Source organism: Lithobates pipiens, unplaced genomic scaffold (assembly GCF_037356315.1).
Source record: "Lithobates pipiens isolate NorthernLeopardFrog02 unplaced genomic scaffold, aLitPip1_a1.2 Scaffold_27, whole genome shotgun sequence".
In the NCBI taxonomy this organism is placed as follows: domain Eukaryota; kingdom Metazoa; phylum Chordata; class Amphibia; order Anura; family Ranidae; genus Lithobates; species Lithobates pipiens.
In genome coordinates this window covers 87864253-87882107 of record NW_027507788.1, presented here as the reverse complement: position 1 = coordinate 87882107, position 17855 = coordinate 87864253, and the positions used below count along the sequence as shown (strand labels likewise).

Sequence of the window (17855 nt, the reverse complement as noted above, 5' to 3'; positions counted from 1 at the left end):
CCTGCCTGTGTTTACTATACACAGCGGGGGAAGCTTCTCATTCGCCAGGAGCGATCGAGAGGGGATGGCCAGAAACCAAAGGCCATCCCCTCATCCCGGATCGCTCCTGCAGCGAAACGGACCACCGCATCCAGTGGGAGGGGGTCCAATTGGACCCCCCACCTGCTGGAAGGCGAGAACGTACATGTACGTGCTTGTGCCTGTCGGTGCCATTGCACCGACGTACATTGCCATGTGGCGGTCCTTAAGTGGTTAAAGTGCTTTTGATGCCTGTCCATAGAAGTCTATAGCCCTGTACACATGGGCTGAACGTCAGGACACTGGGCAGTTATAAAAATAAAACAGCCGACATTCAGGCCCATGTGTAGGTCAGACAAGCATGCTAAAAAAAAAAAAAAAAAAAAAAAAAACGCAGCCGACCGACTCCCGATCAGCACTCTCAGCCAATGGCAGAGAGCACTGATCGCCGGTGGTGTCCCCAGTTTTCATATTTTGGGGGGGGGGGCCCAACCATAAAATGCACGTTTATATATATTTCAGCAGAATGCACTCCAGAGGTCTGGTTACAAATTTACCGTTGTTATAGTCTCCACTACACTGACCTACCTGCTTCCTACCCCCCTTTGTTGGGAGAGAAGGGCGTGCCACATCCTAAGCTCTCATGCTGGGACCTGTAGTCTTTCACTTTTGGGGTAGGGGGGAGGTTTATATCCTCCAAAAAGGACTACCAGTTCCAACATTAAGTCCTCAGATCCAAGGAGGTTACTCCCTCCAAAAACTGAAGGACTACAAGTTCCAGCATGAACCCTGAGATCTAAAGATGTAAACCCTTAGATCTCACAGGTTCGTGCTAGGGCCTGTAGCACTATTTGGGGGCTTTGGTGAAAGAGTTCTAAACAGACCCTTAAAATCTCACTTTTGAGACAGAGAAAGGGAGCAAGTACAGAGATTTCCCCCTCCCCTTCTCTGCAGCCTCAGCTGCACTGCAGTCTGAATGAATGCCAAGTGCTCTGTTCTGAGCAGCCTATTATTCATTCACAACCTGAATCATAGTAACCCCCCCCCCCCTTTCCCCTACAGCATCCAGAAGAAGAGGACAGTGGGAAGCAGTCAGTGCTGCAGGGAGCCATCACGGGGTGAATCAAGACAGGTGGCAATCCTCTCTCCTTCCGCATCCAGTCCGGCCGGCACCTCCTACCTGGGGCCGGGGACCTGGGTGCAGTGCCTCTTCTGCAGCATTCTCCTGAGCCGACATTCTGGGACCCGTGGTGCCCTTTTCTCTTGAGAAGCGAGCTGGGCAAGACGGTGCAAGACATACCGGCCAATATCACTTTCAGGTACAGGTGGAGTGATCTACCGCACTGCAACTCCCGACAATTAAATGAAAACCCTAGCCTGCATCAGTGTATTGCTATAGAAGAGGCCGGAACTTTAATTTTTTTGTTATTCTTTTGCATGGAGATGGGTTTAGCAAAGAGGTTTTTTTTCCCAGTGGTCTCTCTCCTGGCTTTCCAGTACCATCCAGCTGCGTATGAGCAAGCCGGACATTACTGGAGAAAAAAAAATAAAAAAAATGGTCAGAACCCAGGGGCACTCTCCACTATGCTTTCTTTACAAGGACTTTTCATCAATTTCTAACATATAAGGGGCATAAGCTACAGTTGTGCTCATACGTTTACAGACCCTGGCAGAATTTATGATTTCTTGGCCATTTTTCACACATAAAAAAATGACAATTTTTTTCACGCATGGTTAGCGTTTGGCTGAAGTCATTATCAACCGTTTACCCTTTTTAAAATCATAATGACAACAGAAACTACCCAAATGACCCTGATTAAAAGTTTACATTTTGGCGTAATAACAAGCACACAACGTGACACAAAGGGGTTTGAATGGCTATTAATAAAAGTAAGCATCCTCACTTGTGATCTGTTTGCTTGTAATTAGTTTAGGTGTATAAAAGGTCAATGAGATTCTGGATTCCTGACAGAATTTTGTGAACATATGCACTGAAGACCTTACAAATCTGAGCCAGATACATGATGGAGAAAAGCCCAGGAGGTTTCTACACCCCTGGTAGAATGAGCTCTCACTCTAAAAGGGAGGAGCTAAACATTTCAGACCATAGGCCTGAAAAAACAAAACTGACAGGCCCAATTGGCAATGGAAGCTTTGGAAGCTGCCTGCCCCTTCTTGGGTCCTTTTGGTAAAACAAAAGGAGTCTGATCCACAGATCTAGACAAATAAACCTTGACTGCCCGGACAACATCCAAGGAATACAGTTGTCTCTCTTCCACCGAACGAGGCTGAGAGAAAAAAAAAAGGAAGGCAAAATAATGTCCCGATTTAAATGGAAGGCTGACCCCACTTTTGCCAAAAAAAGATGGAACAGGTCTTAATACGACCCTGTCGTGGTGAAGAATCAAGTAAGGTTCCCTGCACAAAAGGGCCTCCAATACCGACAGCCTTCTAGCCGAGGTGATGGCCCTCAGAAAGGCTAGCTTTTGTGACAGCAAGTCTAATGGAATTTCCTTGATAGGCTCAATTGTTTGCTTTCTTTAAAACACAGAAATTACCAAGTTCAAGTCCCAAGGACACATAGGTGACTTAATGGGGGGAAGCCCTCTGCATAAATGTTCGGACCAGCAAATGGGAGGCTAAAGGCCTTTGGAAGAATACCGACAGGGCCAAAATCTGACTTCCGATTATACTCAAAGCCAATTTGATTTCCACAGCTGACTGTAGAAAAGAGAATTCTCCCAATCATCTATTTCCGGGGATGCCATTTTCTGGCTTCACACCAAACAATACAAGTCTTCCAGACCTTATAATAGATATTCCTAGTGACAGCTTCTGGGTCAGACTGGTGCCCCCAGAATGACTGGGAACCCCCCTCTCTCTGAATCATGTGCAACAAAAATGTGGCAGGAGAGGGACCGGGGGAAAAGCATAAACCAGGGCATACTGGCTCTATGGAACTACCAGAGCATCTGCTTTGATTGCCAGAGGATCCCTAGTTCGAGACAAACTTCTGTAGATTGTTGTTGAACCTGGATGCCAATAGGTTGACCTCTCGCCATCCTCAACGCTGGCAAATTTCCTGAACACCCCTGGGTGTAGAGACCATTCCCCCAGGCTGATAAATAACCTGAAGTACTTCCTGCATGGGAGGGGTTATATAGGGGATCACTTCCTGTCTGAAGACCTTTGGGCTATCAGTGTCCATTCACCTGGAGATGGAGTATAACCCAGCAGGTAATGAATAAAAACACACACACACACACACACACACACATTTCTTCATACATGCATATTTTGCTAGGTTTCATCACTTGAATCAGTCGTGTGTACCAAGCACGCTACACATGACCAAAAAACCTTTGTGAAGTATACAGGACGTGTAGTAAGCCCCGTCAGGTTTATAAAACATTGTTCAGACTCCAGTTACAGAGATACAAAGTAATATTCTTACTTTTCTACCTACACTTTCATTCATCTTAAGATCAAAGAAATGAACATGTCAGTTACAAGTAGAACTTCATCCCTTAGGTGGCCATAGAGGGATTGGAAGGGTTGGGGGCTGTCTGGATGTCTGCATTAAACAGGGGTTTACTCTGCACACATTTGCAAATACATGCTTAAGTTACAGAGCCCTGTTAAGGAACCCCAGTATTTTCTGTAGTCCGAATTCTACAATTTTAAAAGCCACCACAGTGGAAGCACATGCATTATGATGGATAGGCAGAGGGCAAGCGAGCCTGGAGGGAACCCACTCCTCAAAAAAGAAACATCACAATTATTGAATAAAATAAAACATAGCATAAAAATAAAATAAAAAAAATAATACTTTTTGCAAGACAGTACGACCAAAATATATTGCCTTGTCTGATAGATTGCCACTGGAGTCCTCTTCCACTCCTCCATGAAGACATCACAGAGATGGTGGATGTTAGAGACCTTGCACTCCTCCACCTTCAGTTTGAGGATGCCCCACAGATGCTCAATAGGGTTTAGGTCTGGAGACATGCTTGGCCAGTCCATCACCTTTACCCGCAGCTTCTTTTGCAAGGCAGCAGTCCTCTTGCAGGTGTGTTTAGGGTCAATATGTTGAAATACTGCCCTGCGACCTAGTCTCTGAAGGGCGGGGGATCATGCGCTGCTTCAGTATGTCACAGTACATGTTGGCATTCATGGTTCCCTCAATGAACTGTAGCTCCCCAGTAACGGCAGCACTCATGCAGCCCCAGACCATGACACTCCCACCACCATGCTTGACTGTGGACAAGACACACTTGTCTTTGTACTCCTCACCTGGTTGGCGCCACACAAGCTTGACACCATCTGAACCAAATAAGTTTATCTTGGTCCTATCAGACCAAAGGACATTCCAGTAATCCATGTCCTTAGTCTGCTTGTCTTCAGCAAACTGTTTGTGGTCTTTCTTGTGCATCATCTTTAGAAGAGGTTTCCTTCCGAGGAGACAGCCATGCAGACCAATGTGATGCAGTGTGCGACGTATTGTCTGGCCATTGACAGGCTGACCCCCCCACCCCTTCAACCTCTGCAGCAATGCTGGCAGCACTCATACGTCTATTTCCCAAAGACAACCTCTGGATATGACGCTGAGCACGTGCACTCAACTTCTTTGGTGGACCATGGCGAGGCCTGTTCAGAGTGGAACCTGTCCTGTTAAACCGCTGTATGGTCTTGGCCACCGTGCTGCAGCTCAGTTTCAGGGTCTTGGCGATCTTCTTATAGCCTAGGCCATCTTTATGTAGAGCAACAATTCTTTTTTTCAGATTCCCTGAGAGTTCTTTGCCATGATGTGCCATGTTGAACTTCTGGTGACCATTAGGAGAGAGCGACACATTTAACACACCTGCTCCCCATTCACACCTGAGACCTTGCAACACTAACGAGTAACATGACACCAGGGAGGGAAAATGGCTAATTGGGCCCAATTTGGACATTTTCACCTAAGGGTGTACTCACTTTTGTTGCCAGTGGTTTAGACATTAATGGCTGTGTGTTGAGTTATTTTGAGGGGGCAGCAAATTTACACTGTTATACAAGTTGTACACTCGCTTAAGTGAGATACTGTGTACATACACACAAAAGATGTGTTATTTTTGTTTAATAAAGTTAATAAATGAAAATAATTTGATAATAAAGTTATTGCTGAATAAAAAGACTCATATCCAAAATTTTACATTTAGGGCAAAATAAGTCTCTTTGTGATAACAGACTAGAGAGCTCAGAATTTCTGACCAGAACATCAGGTCCAAAATTCTTTCAATGGCAGAGTTACAAGCCAAATGGGGTTAATAGGAGAACTTTGTTATTAAGGTTTACATATACGTGGTGATCTGGAAGAAAAACAGCACATATCTTTGTCAGATAGACAGAAAATAAAAATACCATCTGTATCATCACTTGTGAGAACAGCCTGCACTCTGTTAAATAAAGGCAATACTGTGCAACAATATCTACACGTGTACGCTTATCTTTTGCTGCCATCATGGGAGTTAGGGAAACCACTTACTGTCCAATCGTGTCTGCTTTCCATCAATGCTGCATATCTTTGTGTAGGAATCCTCAATGGTTGGATCATAATCGGAAACAAAGTATGACTGGAGAAACAAAAATGAAAAAAAAAAAAAAAAAAATTATATATATATTAATAAGACTTTTTAAGTGTGAAGCATAATCACCACCACTATAGTCTACCAACAATAAGCTATAATGTAAAGCTCTCAAATGTCTTAATTTCCGAGTTGGAATAATAATTTCCCGATGTCAGACAATTGCTAAACAGGATTTACTTGGAAACATTTCCACTGCCAATTCATGGAAAAAAAAAAAAAAAAAAAAAAGACAGCGCCCCCTATGCTTCCCCAGCAGGAAATCCATCTGTGCTCTTGAGCAGAGCTTCTAGGTATGTGACAATGTTTGGCCCTGAATTACTTATCTCAAGGCCCATTACTGTTGGCCACTGGCAATCACATATACACAGGCAGGCTCTGATACCAGAGCTAACTCAGGGTGAACTCCAGCAGTGGGGTGAGCATGGATGGAGAATACCTTGCTAGTGCAAAGGGGAAGATAAAGGAGGCATGGTCACATTCAAACTATATCTAAAGCCAATCAAGTAGGGAATCATTAAAACCCCCCTGCTTGTTTGCCATCCGTGTCCCACTGGGAAGATTATTATTTTTTTTTTACTTTATTTCATGAAGACACAAGAAAAAGTGAGAAAGACCCCTAGGGAAAAGGATGATCTCCGAGGGCACAGAAGACTTCCCACTTCTGTTCATTCTTAAAGCGGGAGTCCGCCGGGACTCCGCGTTTTTTTTTTTTTTTTTTAAAGCCAGCAGCTACAAATACTGCAGCTGCTGACTTTTAAAATAGTGACACTTACCTGTCCAGCGCGCCCGCGATGTCAGCACCCGAAGCCGATCTCTAGATCGGTACTCTGGTGCTGCCGCCGCCATCTTGGGTATGGGAATCAGGAAATGGAGCCTTTCGGCTTCATTTCCCGGTTCCCTACTGCGCATGCGCGAGTAGCGCTGCGCAATAAGGACGGTCCCCGCTGCCTCTTGGATCTGTGTGTTTCCCAGCAGGCAGCGGGGCACTTGCGGAAGGGGGCGGGCACTTGCGGAAAGGGGCGTAATCTACGCCCCTTTCTGCAGAGAGCTATCCCGGAAGTGGGTGCAGTTACCTGGATTATCCAGGTAACTGCACCCCCCTCCCCCCTGAAAGGTGCCAATTGTGGCACCGGAGGGGGGGGGGGGAGGATTCCGATGAGCGGAAGGTCCATTTAAGGGTGGACCTCCGCTTTAATTTCCAGTCCTGGTCACCATACCAAAGAGGATAAAACTTTTTTTTTGGGGGGGGTTGTTACTACTCAAACCAAAAAAAAGAAACATTTTGACTTTAGGGACAATTTAAAATGAACCTGTGGTCAGCTTATGGTAATACATCGGTCATCTACACACTTTTAACAAGAATGTTTGCAGCAAGGCACACAATATGGTAAAGCAGATTAATGTTATGTATATTAGCATGTTGCAGACAACACATATTAAATGCAACTCCAATTAGGAAGTCAAGATTTGCAAATTACACTGCACCGAGTTTAAAGGACTCTAGAAAATAATAAAAACACAAGTGCGGACACTCTAGGGTGCCAACACCAACAAGTTGCTATCATTTTACTAAGTCTACCACAAGTACAGGTGCGCTTAATTTCCCTTTCCTTCAAGGTAAAGGCCCAACCATGACATCATCTGCCTGAAGTTTGCATGTTCTCCCTGAGCATGCGTGGGTTTCCTCCGGGTACTCCCATTTCCTCCCACACTTCAAAGACATGCTGATCTAATCCTGTCTAAATATGTCCCCAGTATATGTATGAATGTGTGTTAGGGACCTTCAAGTGTAAGCTCCTTGAGGGTAGGGACTGATGTGAATGTACAATGTATACGTAAAGCGTTGTGTAAATTGACGGCGCTATACAAGTACCTGAAATAATAATAATAATAATCCTTCCTACCTGTACCTTGTGTTTTGCACCTGCATATAAGTGGATTGTGTAACTTTATGGTATCATTTGTTGCTCTGTACGTACAGCCTATAGTAATGCAAGTCATCACATTCCAATGTCAGCGGTTTTTGTCAGTGTTCAAACATGAGGCACACTGCATGGTACTGCACAAGTCAGTGCACGATCTCAGGCTAATTTAAAAACTGACATTTGAAGAAACTACAGCTCACAATCCCCGCGTCTCTCTCCCTGGGTGCTAGGGCAGGTGAGAAGTACACAGTAATTAGATCCGACAGACACAAACAGGCAGAGAATTTGCAGACACACAAAAAGCTCAATAACGTGATTTTTTACATTAGCGCTCCCATACTTGTGATGTAACACAGGGCAGGTGGCAATGCATGCATTGCACACTATGCAGCCTGGGAAAGGATGGTGGTATGTCAGCAGAAGTCTAGGCAATTGGAGGGCAAACGGGCTGTTCTACCAGCATAGACAGAAAACGGACCACACTGTTCCCGTGTCTAGCATGGTCAGTTTGAAATAGATAAGCAGAGGGACTGGCATGATCACCAGTTATTTCACACAAAGAAAGCAATAAAAAAGATAACACAATACAGTGGAATATTGGTTTGCAAGTAATGCGGTTAACGAGTGTTTTGAAAGACAAGCAACTTTTTTTTGTTTTGTTTTTTATTCTGACTGTTTGCAAGTGTTGTCTTGCAAAACAAGCAGAATTCAAGCTAATGGGTGGTGCAGTACCACATTTGGCCAGGAGGTGCGGGGGCACCAGGGACACTTGGAATGGTATGGAGCCATTCGGAAATACTCGGACTGACTTGGAAATACTCAGAAACACTCCGTTCCCGAGTATTTCCAAGGCTGTCCGGCGCCCCTCCCCCCACCTCTGGCCACATGCGGTACTGCATGTAATAGAAGCAAATGCGGGACAAAATATCTTAGTTTCCACTGACTTCTATGGAGAAACTCGCTTCGATACGCGAGTCCTTTGGTTTACAAGCAGTCTCCTTACTTACTTTTACTAACAAAAGAACATGGTACAGACACACACCAAGAATATGAAACGCTGGGATAACACTCCAGGCACATAAAAAAGTCTGGCGTTGTGCACAGGTCAATTACAGGTTTTGTCCAGGGGAGAGGAGCAAGCTGTAAATTCACCGGATCCTCTGCTGACCAGCAAAAAGGTGCTCCCCCACAATCCAGCAGTGCACTGTTCCCTATGCCTTCATGTCCAGAGCAGGTCCATAGGCTTGAGAACGTCAGAAACAGACCCCTGCACAATAATTGTGGGGGGCAGGAGACACAGGGACCAGTCTTGTTAAGGGAGGATAGGAAGATTAGGCAAATGTATCTCTGTTCTCCAATCCCCATACACAAAAACGAGCAGTTGACCCGTGCAGTGCATACACAGCCCCACTGCATTGCAAAAAAGTCTCTCCTGGCCGGAGTTGGGCTTTAATACACCACACATGGGAAGTACATTTATATGCAATGCAGATAGTGCTTCTTTTGGTGCTCAAACCCAGTACCCCAGTGGTGCATGACAGTACTGCAAGCCAAAATTACCAACTTCACCAAGTTATTAATTCTAGAATCCAACTACAGTTCCATCTCACCCAAAGCCAAAACTGCTCTCCCCCACCCTCCAAAATGAGTAAGTGGGAAAGCATATGCATCCAGAATGCATTAGAACTACACAGGCTCCAGTCTGCAGAGCCCTGCTTGTTAAATGTAAGATCCCATTTACAAGCATTCAGTGAAGTAGGCAGACGGCCATAACACAGCAGGCCTCTCAGGGACACCACGGGCTGCCAGACAGCAGCAAACAAGGTGCTGACAGAAATAACTACCTTGGACTTTGTTCACATCCTGACACAAACAAACAAGTCACAGCCATAGCGCAACAACATAAGCCACTGCAACATAATATTCAGATTACCCCATGGAAGGTCTGCTAAGGAATTCATGGTAAACCTTAAGAGTAGTGATTTTATGGGATTGCCTTGAGCTGGCCATACATCAGTAGACTTCTGAACAAACATTCATATAACATTTGAACGATAAATCTCACAGCACATTTTGCAGTGCCAAAATGTCATTAGAAAGTACTGCAAAATATATTTTACGTTAACATTTGAATTTGGAATTAATGTAATATTCTCAAAACGAAGACAGCATTCACCGTTAGGAATTAAACGTTTTCCATTCTGCTCTTTTTTTAATTTTCTCTTAACTGCAGTCAAAAATAAACAGATTTTACCTCAATAACCCAAAAATCCAGAAAACTGACATGAAAAACAAAAAAATTCCTTCTAGTGTAAGACCAGTTTTACAGCTGCTAGAGTGTACTGGTCTTCCAAATTTAAGCGAAATTTTTTGTAAGTTGAACTATAGGCAAAACACTTTCATTTTGGAGAACGCAAAAGGGGGTTATTATAGCCATTGTCAGATTATTTTTTTTGTGGCCATCTGCGTCCTATTGCAGAGATTTACCTTCACTTCCTGTACCATAGTGAAACTGGGAAAAGAGGAAATCTCAGCAAATTAAAGCGGGAGTCCACCAGGACTCCGGGTTTTTTTTTTTTTTTTTTTTTTTTTAAAGCCAGCAGCTACAAATACTGCAGCTGCTGACTTTTAAAATAGTGACACTTACCTGTCCAGCGCGCCCGCGATGTCGGCACCCGAAGCCGATCGCTAGGTCGTCTGTCGGGTCCTGCCGCCGCCATCTTGGGTATGGGAATCAGGAAATGGAGCCTTTCGGCTTCATTTCCCAGTTCCCTACTGCGCATGCGCGAGTCGTGCGGCGCAATCCGGACGGTCCCCGCTGCCTCTGGGAACTGTATGTTTCCCAGCAGGCAGCGGGGCACTTGCGGAAAGGGGCGTAATCTACGCCCCTTTCCGCAGACAGCTATCCCGGAAGTGGGTGCAGTTACCTGGATTATCCAGGTAACTGCACCCCCCTCCCCCCTGAAAGGTGCCAATTGTGGCGCCGGAGGGGGGGGGGGGATTCCGATGAGCGGAGGTCCATTTTAGGGTGGACCTCCGCTTTAAGATAATCCCCAGGCCACCAGAACTAGTGTCCCCATTGGAAGATTTCCCCTTTATTACTATTCCAAAGACAATCCAAAATTTGTGATTTTCTTTCACTTTCAACGTTAACAATAGACAGGACAGAGACATCTCCCTAACGGGGGAGCAGACCGCAATAAACACAGACATGCCTTCTAATCTCTCGCCGTTCTATCACAAAAAAAAAAAAAAAAAAAAATTTTAAAATGAGCCTTTAGTTATTCTTTTAAAAATTGATTGCAAAATATTCAAAACTTTCAAATGTTACTGGGTCCTTTGTTTATGAAGGAGAACAAAAACGAATCTTCTGAGATATGATTTGGTTCTGCAGAAGGGTGTCTTTACTGGGATAGGAAAATCAATAGGTTGAAGGTTCTACTCCTCACTAACCTCAAGTGAATTAATTCCACATAATCTAATGGGAACCACAGGAATGACAGATAAATATTCTTTAAAAAATGCTTGTTGCATAAGATACCCAGGAAACGACTCTACCAGTATTTTGATACGGATCCATGATGACACCACAGTGAGATCAAACATTAAAAGTATTGTTGTTCACTAGCAGCAACTTGGCTTGACTGTATAAACAGGAAATAATATTCTTTTATAATAGATCATTTGCTTTCTGATCTCCAAAGAGGGAATTGACAAAGGAAAAAAAGACAAAAACCTAGAACTTAACCACTTCAGCCCCGGACCAATTAACAGCCTAAGGACAAGAGGTCTTTTTACAATTTCGCACTGCGCTGCTTTAACTGGTAATTGCGCGGTCATGCAATGTTGTACCCAAACTAAATTTGCGTCCTTTTCTTCCAACAAATAGAGCTTTCTTTTGATGGTATTTGATTGCCTCTGCGATATTTATTTTTTACGATATAAAAAAGGAAAGACAGAATTTTTTTTTTTTTTTTTTAATTTTCAACTTTTGTTATAAGAAAAATTGAATGAACTAAAATTTTAGTCATACATTTAGGCCAAAATGTATTCAGTCACATGTCTTTAGTAAAAAAAAAATATATCAATGAGCGTATATTTATTGGTTTGCTCAAAAGTTATAGCGTCTACAAACTAGAGTACATTTTCTGGAATTTACACAGCTTTTAATTTATGACTGCCTATCTCATTTCTTGAGGTGCTAAAATGCAGGGCAGTTTTGATTTCACTCCTCGCTACCTATCACAGTTTTGAAGGGCATAAAATGCCAAAATAGCACAACCCTCCCCAAATGACCCCATTTTGGAAAGTAGACACCCCAAGCTATTTACTGAGAGGCATGTTATCTGAGAGTCCATGAAATATTTTATATTTTGCCACAAGTTGCAGGAATATTACAATTTTTTTATTTTTTCTTGCACAAAGTTGTCACTAAATGATATATTGCTCACACATGCTAAGGGCATAAGTGAAATTACACGCCAAAATAAATTCTGCTGCTTCTCCCGAGTACGGGGATACTACACATGGGGGACTTTTTGGGAGCCTAGCTGCGTACAGGACCCCGAAATCCAAGCACTGCCTTCAGGATTTAAATATAAAATGCTACAAAAGAAAAAAAAACTGTTAGCAGATCGCAGGGATCAGGCCTGACTCTGCGAACGCTGCAGTTATGTGTTTAGTGTTTTGTAAGTGGCAGTGATCGATCGATACTGCACTTGGGTGGGCTGGGCGGAGGGACAAAATGCAGGTGCTAGCAGGTATCTGGGCTGATCCCACTAACAATGCGTTTTTTTGGAACCCTAAACTGCTGGGGACGCTAGTATAGATCTGATCAGATCAGATATTGATCTGTTCAGATTCTATACCACTAAGGGAGGTGTATGCTTTGCGCGTGGGTGTTAGCAGTACTGGCACTAACCTAGCGCTGCCTGGGGCGACGCAGACCCTGACCCCAAAACCTAATTGATATCACCCGCCAGGTGATCAGGGGGTTAAACCTTTATTGGGTAATAAATGGTGGGTTCCCTGATGCTATAAAAAGCAAACTAACTAACCAGAGTCCCCCGTAACACTTATACGGTGATCACTGGTGAAAGGGTTAACTAGGGACAATCAGGGGGTTAAAATCTTTATTAGGTAGTATATGGGGGTCCCTGACGCTATATAAAAACCTGGCGGGGAACCGAAATAACTGGCTAACCACCGTCACCAGTGACACTTATACGGTGATCGCTGGTGAAAGGGTTAACTAGGGGCAATCAGGGGGTTAAAACCGTTATATAGGGGTACCTAGCGCTATAAAAAACCTGGCGGTGAACCTAAAAAAAATAACTAGCTACCTAGCGGCACCAGTGACACTAATGCAGCGATTAGAAAAACGATCGCTTAGTGACACTGGCAAAAGGGGGTGAAAGGGTTAACTCTGGGCGCAATCAGGGGGTTAAACCTTTATTGGGGGGGTAGGGGGCTACCCTGGACCTAACACTAACTGCACTGTCACAACTGACACTAAATGCAGTGATCAGTCAATAAATGATCACTGCAATGAGTGACACTGACTGGGAGGGGGATTTGTGTGCCTATGTGTACCTACATGTCAGTGTAGTGTTGGTGCACACTTACTATGTGTTCTCCTCGCAGTCCGGTCAAAAAGACCGCCCCGAGGAGAATTACATCACTTCCTCCCTGCCTGTGTTTACACTAAACAGGCGGGGGAAGCTTCTCATTCGCCAGGAGCGATCGAGAGGGGATGGCCAGAAACCAACGGCTATCCCCTCATCCCGGATTGCTCCTGAAGCGAAACGGACCGCCGCAGCCAGCGGGAGGGGGTCCGTTCGGACCCCCCACCCGCAGGAAAGCAAGCGCGTACATTACGTGCTTGTGCCTGTCGGTGCCATTCTGCTGACGTACATTGCCATGTGGCAGTCCTTAAGTGGTTAAAGCAGCAATAGGGCTCCCATGCGCATGCTCAGGAGTGACATAATCGCAGCTCCGGACACTCACATAGCCGAAGTCCGCAAACCCAGAAGGAAGATTTAAAGGGGAGGGGGGGGGGAGGGGGGGTGAAAGCCCTGCCAGCAATGACAAGGCTCCGTTCTAAGCAAAGTATTTCATAAGGTACACATTATGCAATGCATACTAGCACATTATGCAAATGTATTACAGGGGAAAGTTGTTTTTTTACTGCAGAGGTTTACAACTTGGTATGGAAATCTTTACATACATACTTTAGTCCAGGTTGGACCAAAGCAAGTACATACCTGTTGAAGCATTTCTTTGAACACAATAGATAGGCAAAAGGTGACTTCACCATCTACACCCCATTCATTCATGAAACACTTTGCATTGATTGAATAAATGCACAGGGGTTGATTTACTAAACCCGGAATGCAAAATCTGGTGCAGCTGTGCATGGCAGCCAATCTTCTATCTTCAGCTTGTTCAATTACAGAAAAAAAAAAAACCCAACAACCTGCAAGCCGGTTGATTGCTATGCACAGCTGTACCAGATTTTGCACTTTCCAATTTTAGTAAATCAACCCCAAAGTGTTCTCTGAATGGCGTCCATGCTGAGCGAGCGACTTCCTGTTTTTAGTAAGGGCAGGGCAGGCTCTTGGCATTGGCCCCAGAAGCTAATGGAAATCATTGTAGAAGTGTCTAATGGTGCGTGACCCTCAACATAAATCCATGATTAGCAGACAGGCTTTTGTGGACAGCTAGTTCACAACAAGCTCCCCCACCTTCTCACCCTTCAGTGCAGGCATTTTTATGTGGCATCTTACCTGCTTATTTAAGAAAAAATTAAAAATAAATCACAACAGGAAACTAATTTGCAATTGAGGAATTTAAGGCAATTTTGCTCAAACCCTCGATAAATAATAGATTTATTGTGGGAATGGTTGTTTGTTCTTAAGATAAAGTTGACTATATTTCAATGTTTTAAATAGAAAAGTTATATATTTACATGAACCCAACAAAAAGTACTGCGGTCATTTCATGCCAAAATTTTAAATGTTGTGTATATATTTTATTCTATTTTTATGTGTACAGCGTTTGGGTGTTGCATGCCATCTCATGTTCCTTTTAGTATTTTTAAATAGGTGGTCAACAGTGTAAGAACTTCCTCGGATAGAACAAGGATGGTACAAAACATTACTGGCATGGTAAAAAAAAAATATATAATAATAATAATAATAATAATAATAGAGAGGAAAGACTTGTTGACAACTCTAGCACTACCTAGTTTTTAGCATAGGCACGGATGGTGCGGGTAGAGCTTGTATATCAAGCCCCTCCAGAGCATACAACCCAGGATGGATTCACTGGTGGCAACTGCCAAGTAGTACAGGACAGTAGTCAAGAATATAGTCATTGTTGGGCCAAAGGGTCAGTTACCAAGGAAAGGAATCAGACAGACAATCAGAGCAAGGTACCAGGATCAAAGACAGAGGCGAGGTAAAAAAAAAAATAATAAAAAAAAAATGAATTATATATATTTATATTCTGGTTTCCATTGCTGGGCTTAGGTATAAACCTATGTTGGGGTAAATGGTCTGTCAGCCTATAAAAATGAATCAGATTCACATCAGCAATGGAAAATGTAAGTAAATCTCAAGAATGCTGGAGATAAATCACATGTGTAGATTAGACTGCTTTGCAAAATCCCTTCCAAAAAGAATATTTAGGCTCGGTTCACACTGGAACCGGCTGCAGATTGCACAGGAACATTGTGTGTCCCCATCCTCTGGTTCAGGGATGAAACAAGGCCAGATCTTCGCCCGAATTCGGCCCTGAAACTGAGCCAAAGACGCACACAGTTTGTGCAGTGCGCTCTGCGGCTGCCCCGGAGATAGGTGAACCGGCTCCACAGAGAGCCAGTCACAGTCACCTGCTATGCGAATTGGATGCGGAGAAATACGCATAGGTGTGAACCCAGCCTTAAAGTAGAACTATAGGCAAAACTTTTTTTTTTACTCATTTTGGATAAAGGGAGGGTTAGGACTAATTTTTTGCCATCTCTGCCGCATTGGGTAGATTTACCTTCACTTTGGGTGCCATAGCCAAACAGGAAGTGAAAATCCCTGAAAATTAAGAGAATCCCTTGGGGACCCTCAGGCCACCAAAATTAGTGTCCCCATTGGAATATTGCCCCTTGATTACTTTTCTGGGGCCAACCCAAAATGTGTGTTTTTTTTTTTGTTACACTTTCAAATGATAATAATGGTAAACAGGACAAATAGAGAGGAAATCTCCCTAACAGCAATACAACTCTGACAGGTGTTCTAATCCATACCCACTCTGTTCAAAATGGAAAAAAAAAAAAAAAAAAATTTGGGACTTTAGTTATACGTTGAAGGGGTTGTAAAGGTATAAAAGGTTTCACCTTAATGCATTCTATGCATTAAGGTGAAAAACATCCGACAAAGCCACCCCCCCCCCCCCCCGTTTTACTTACCTGACCCCTCAAAAGTCCCACGTTTGCCCCCGACATCCTCTTCGCCGCTCAGCTTGGCCATTGATTGGTTACAGTGAATGGATTGAAAGCAGCGCAGCCATTGGCTCACGCTTGCCTTCAATCACATCCAATGATGCGGCGCTGGTCCGAGTGACATAGTGAGCGGCTCTGGCCACCGTCTGTATCACAGGAGCGTGCCCGCAAGCACTACTCACCATGTGAGGGAGCTTGCATGAACGTGAGAAGTCCTTGTAGGGGGAGCCGAGACAGCCGCTGAGGGACCCCAGAAGACCAGGTTCAGGGCCACTCTGTGCAAAACGAGCTGCACAGTGGAGGTAATTCTAAGTATAACATGTTTGTTATTTAATAATTAATATATATATATATATATATATATATATATATATATATATATATATATATATATATATACACACACACACACACACACACACACACACACACACACACAACCACTTTAAACTTGGGTGGGGTTTAAGCATTAAAAGACATCATGAAAGAATACAAAATAACAAAAAGCTATAGCTACTATAAAACTAAGACAATATACCTATTGTGTAAATTCAATTCAGGCGTTACAGATAAAATGCTGGAGATGTTTAAAGGGACAGTCATACACATATGGTGGGCTTGCCCAAAAATCCATACCTTTTGGACCAAAGTACACAAAATCACCACCATGGTTACTAACTGCCCGATAGAGCTAATGCCAGCTCTGCTCATTCTCCATAACTCCCCCATTCTAGCGTACTCCTACAGAAAATTTTTGGGACTACACATGCTTAACGCAACTAAGCTATGCATTCCAATTCATTGGGACTCTACTAATATACCCTCCACGCATGAATGGTTAAACAGGGTGGGGAAGGTAGCTGAAATGGAGGAACTCAATCATATTGCAAGACACTCCCCCCACAGATATGCCCAGATTTGGGAAAGGGGGGGATCTACTTTCGCTCTACGGAGAGGTTTAGAGACTGCATGAGGACAGACCCTCCCTACCACACAAACGGCTTCGAGAAATCTGGCTTTACCCCCACGTGACTTAGTATAATACCCAAGAACGAATAAAGTTCCATACATGCACCCCGAGTATAGCAAAAAGGGGCAGACTACCATGGATAAAGCCACCGTCACATAATCTCACCAACCTATCTCAGGTGCAGTGGAGCCCATTGCCCCACTACCCTACCCCCTTTTACAACCCCCTGATTGCCCCTCCAACCCTCCCTACCCTTTCCTCCACCACCCCCCCCCCCCCCCCCACCTTTACTTTGCCCTGTCAGATGCAGACATCCCAATGCCCATACCCCTTGCTTCTCACACTGAACGTTCAGTTGAGATCGCCTCTAAGCACAGACGACACCCATTCAGCTCCAGACAGACGGATTGACACACTTTTAGGGTGACCCTGCTGAGACAGCAGATTTGACAATTCAGGGGCCTAACCCCCTACAACCACAACACTAATCTCAACGAAGCCCAGAACGTGGGGAGCTGTCTTAACGTTGATGATGTATCAATCTAAGGATATTGACTTGAGAGTAAGATTGTATTAAGACTATAGCAGTTTCTGTTATCTGAACCTAATTTGTATGTTTTGTACATTCTCTACACTTTGTACTGACATTCATTTCCGAAAATAAAAACCTTTATGGAAAAAACAAACAAACTAAGACGATATAATGATTAAAGTTATGTCATAAGTTTATTCCCAAATCTAAAAAATAAGGGATTTCCTCTTGAAGGACAGTTGAATAGAACCATGTACACCATCCCTTTAGCTCCATGGGCCCAGCTGCCATG

At 43.9% G+C, this 17855-nt stretch overlaps 1 protein-coding gene across 1 annotated transcript in view; it reads right to left on the bottom strand.

Annotated features, from left to right (window-relative positions):
- The window catches only part of RRAS (RAS related), an 83530-nt gene that overhangs the window by 29623 nt on the left and 36052 nt on the right, over positions 1 to 17855 (bottom strand). The window contains exon 2 of the mRNA XM_077457186.1: positions 5543 to 5630. Within this exon, the coding sequence (XP_077313312.1) occupies positions 5543 to 5630 (88 nt within the window). The remainder of the gene's footprint in view (positions 1 to 5542; positions 5631 to 17855) is intronic.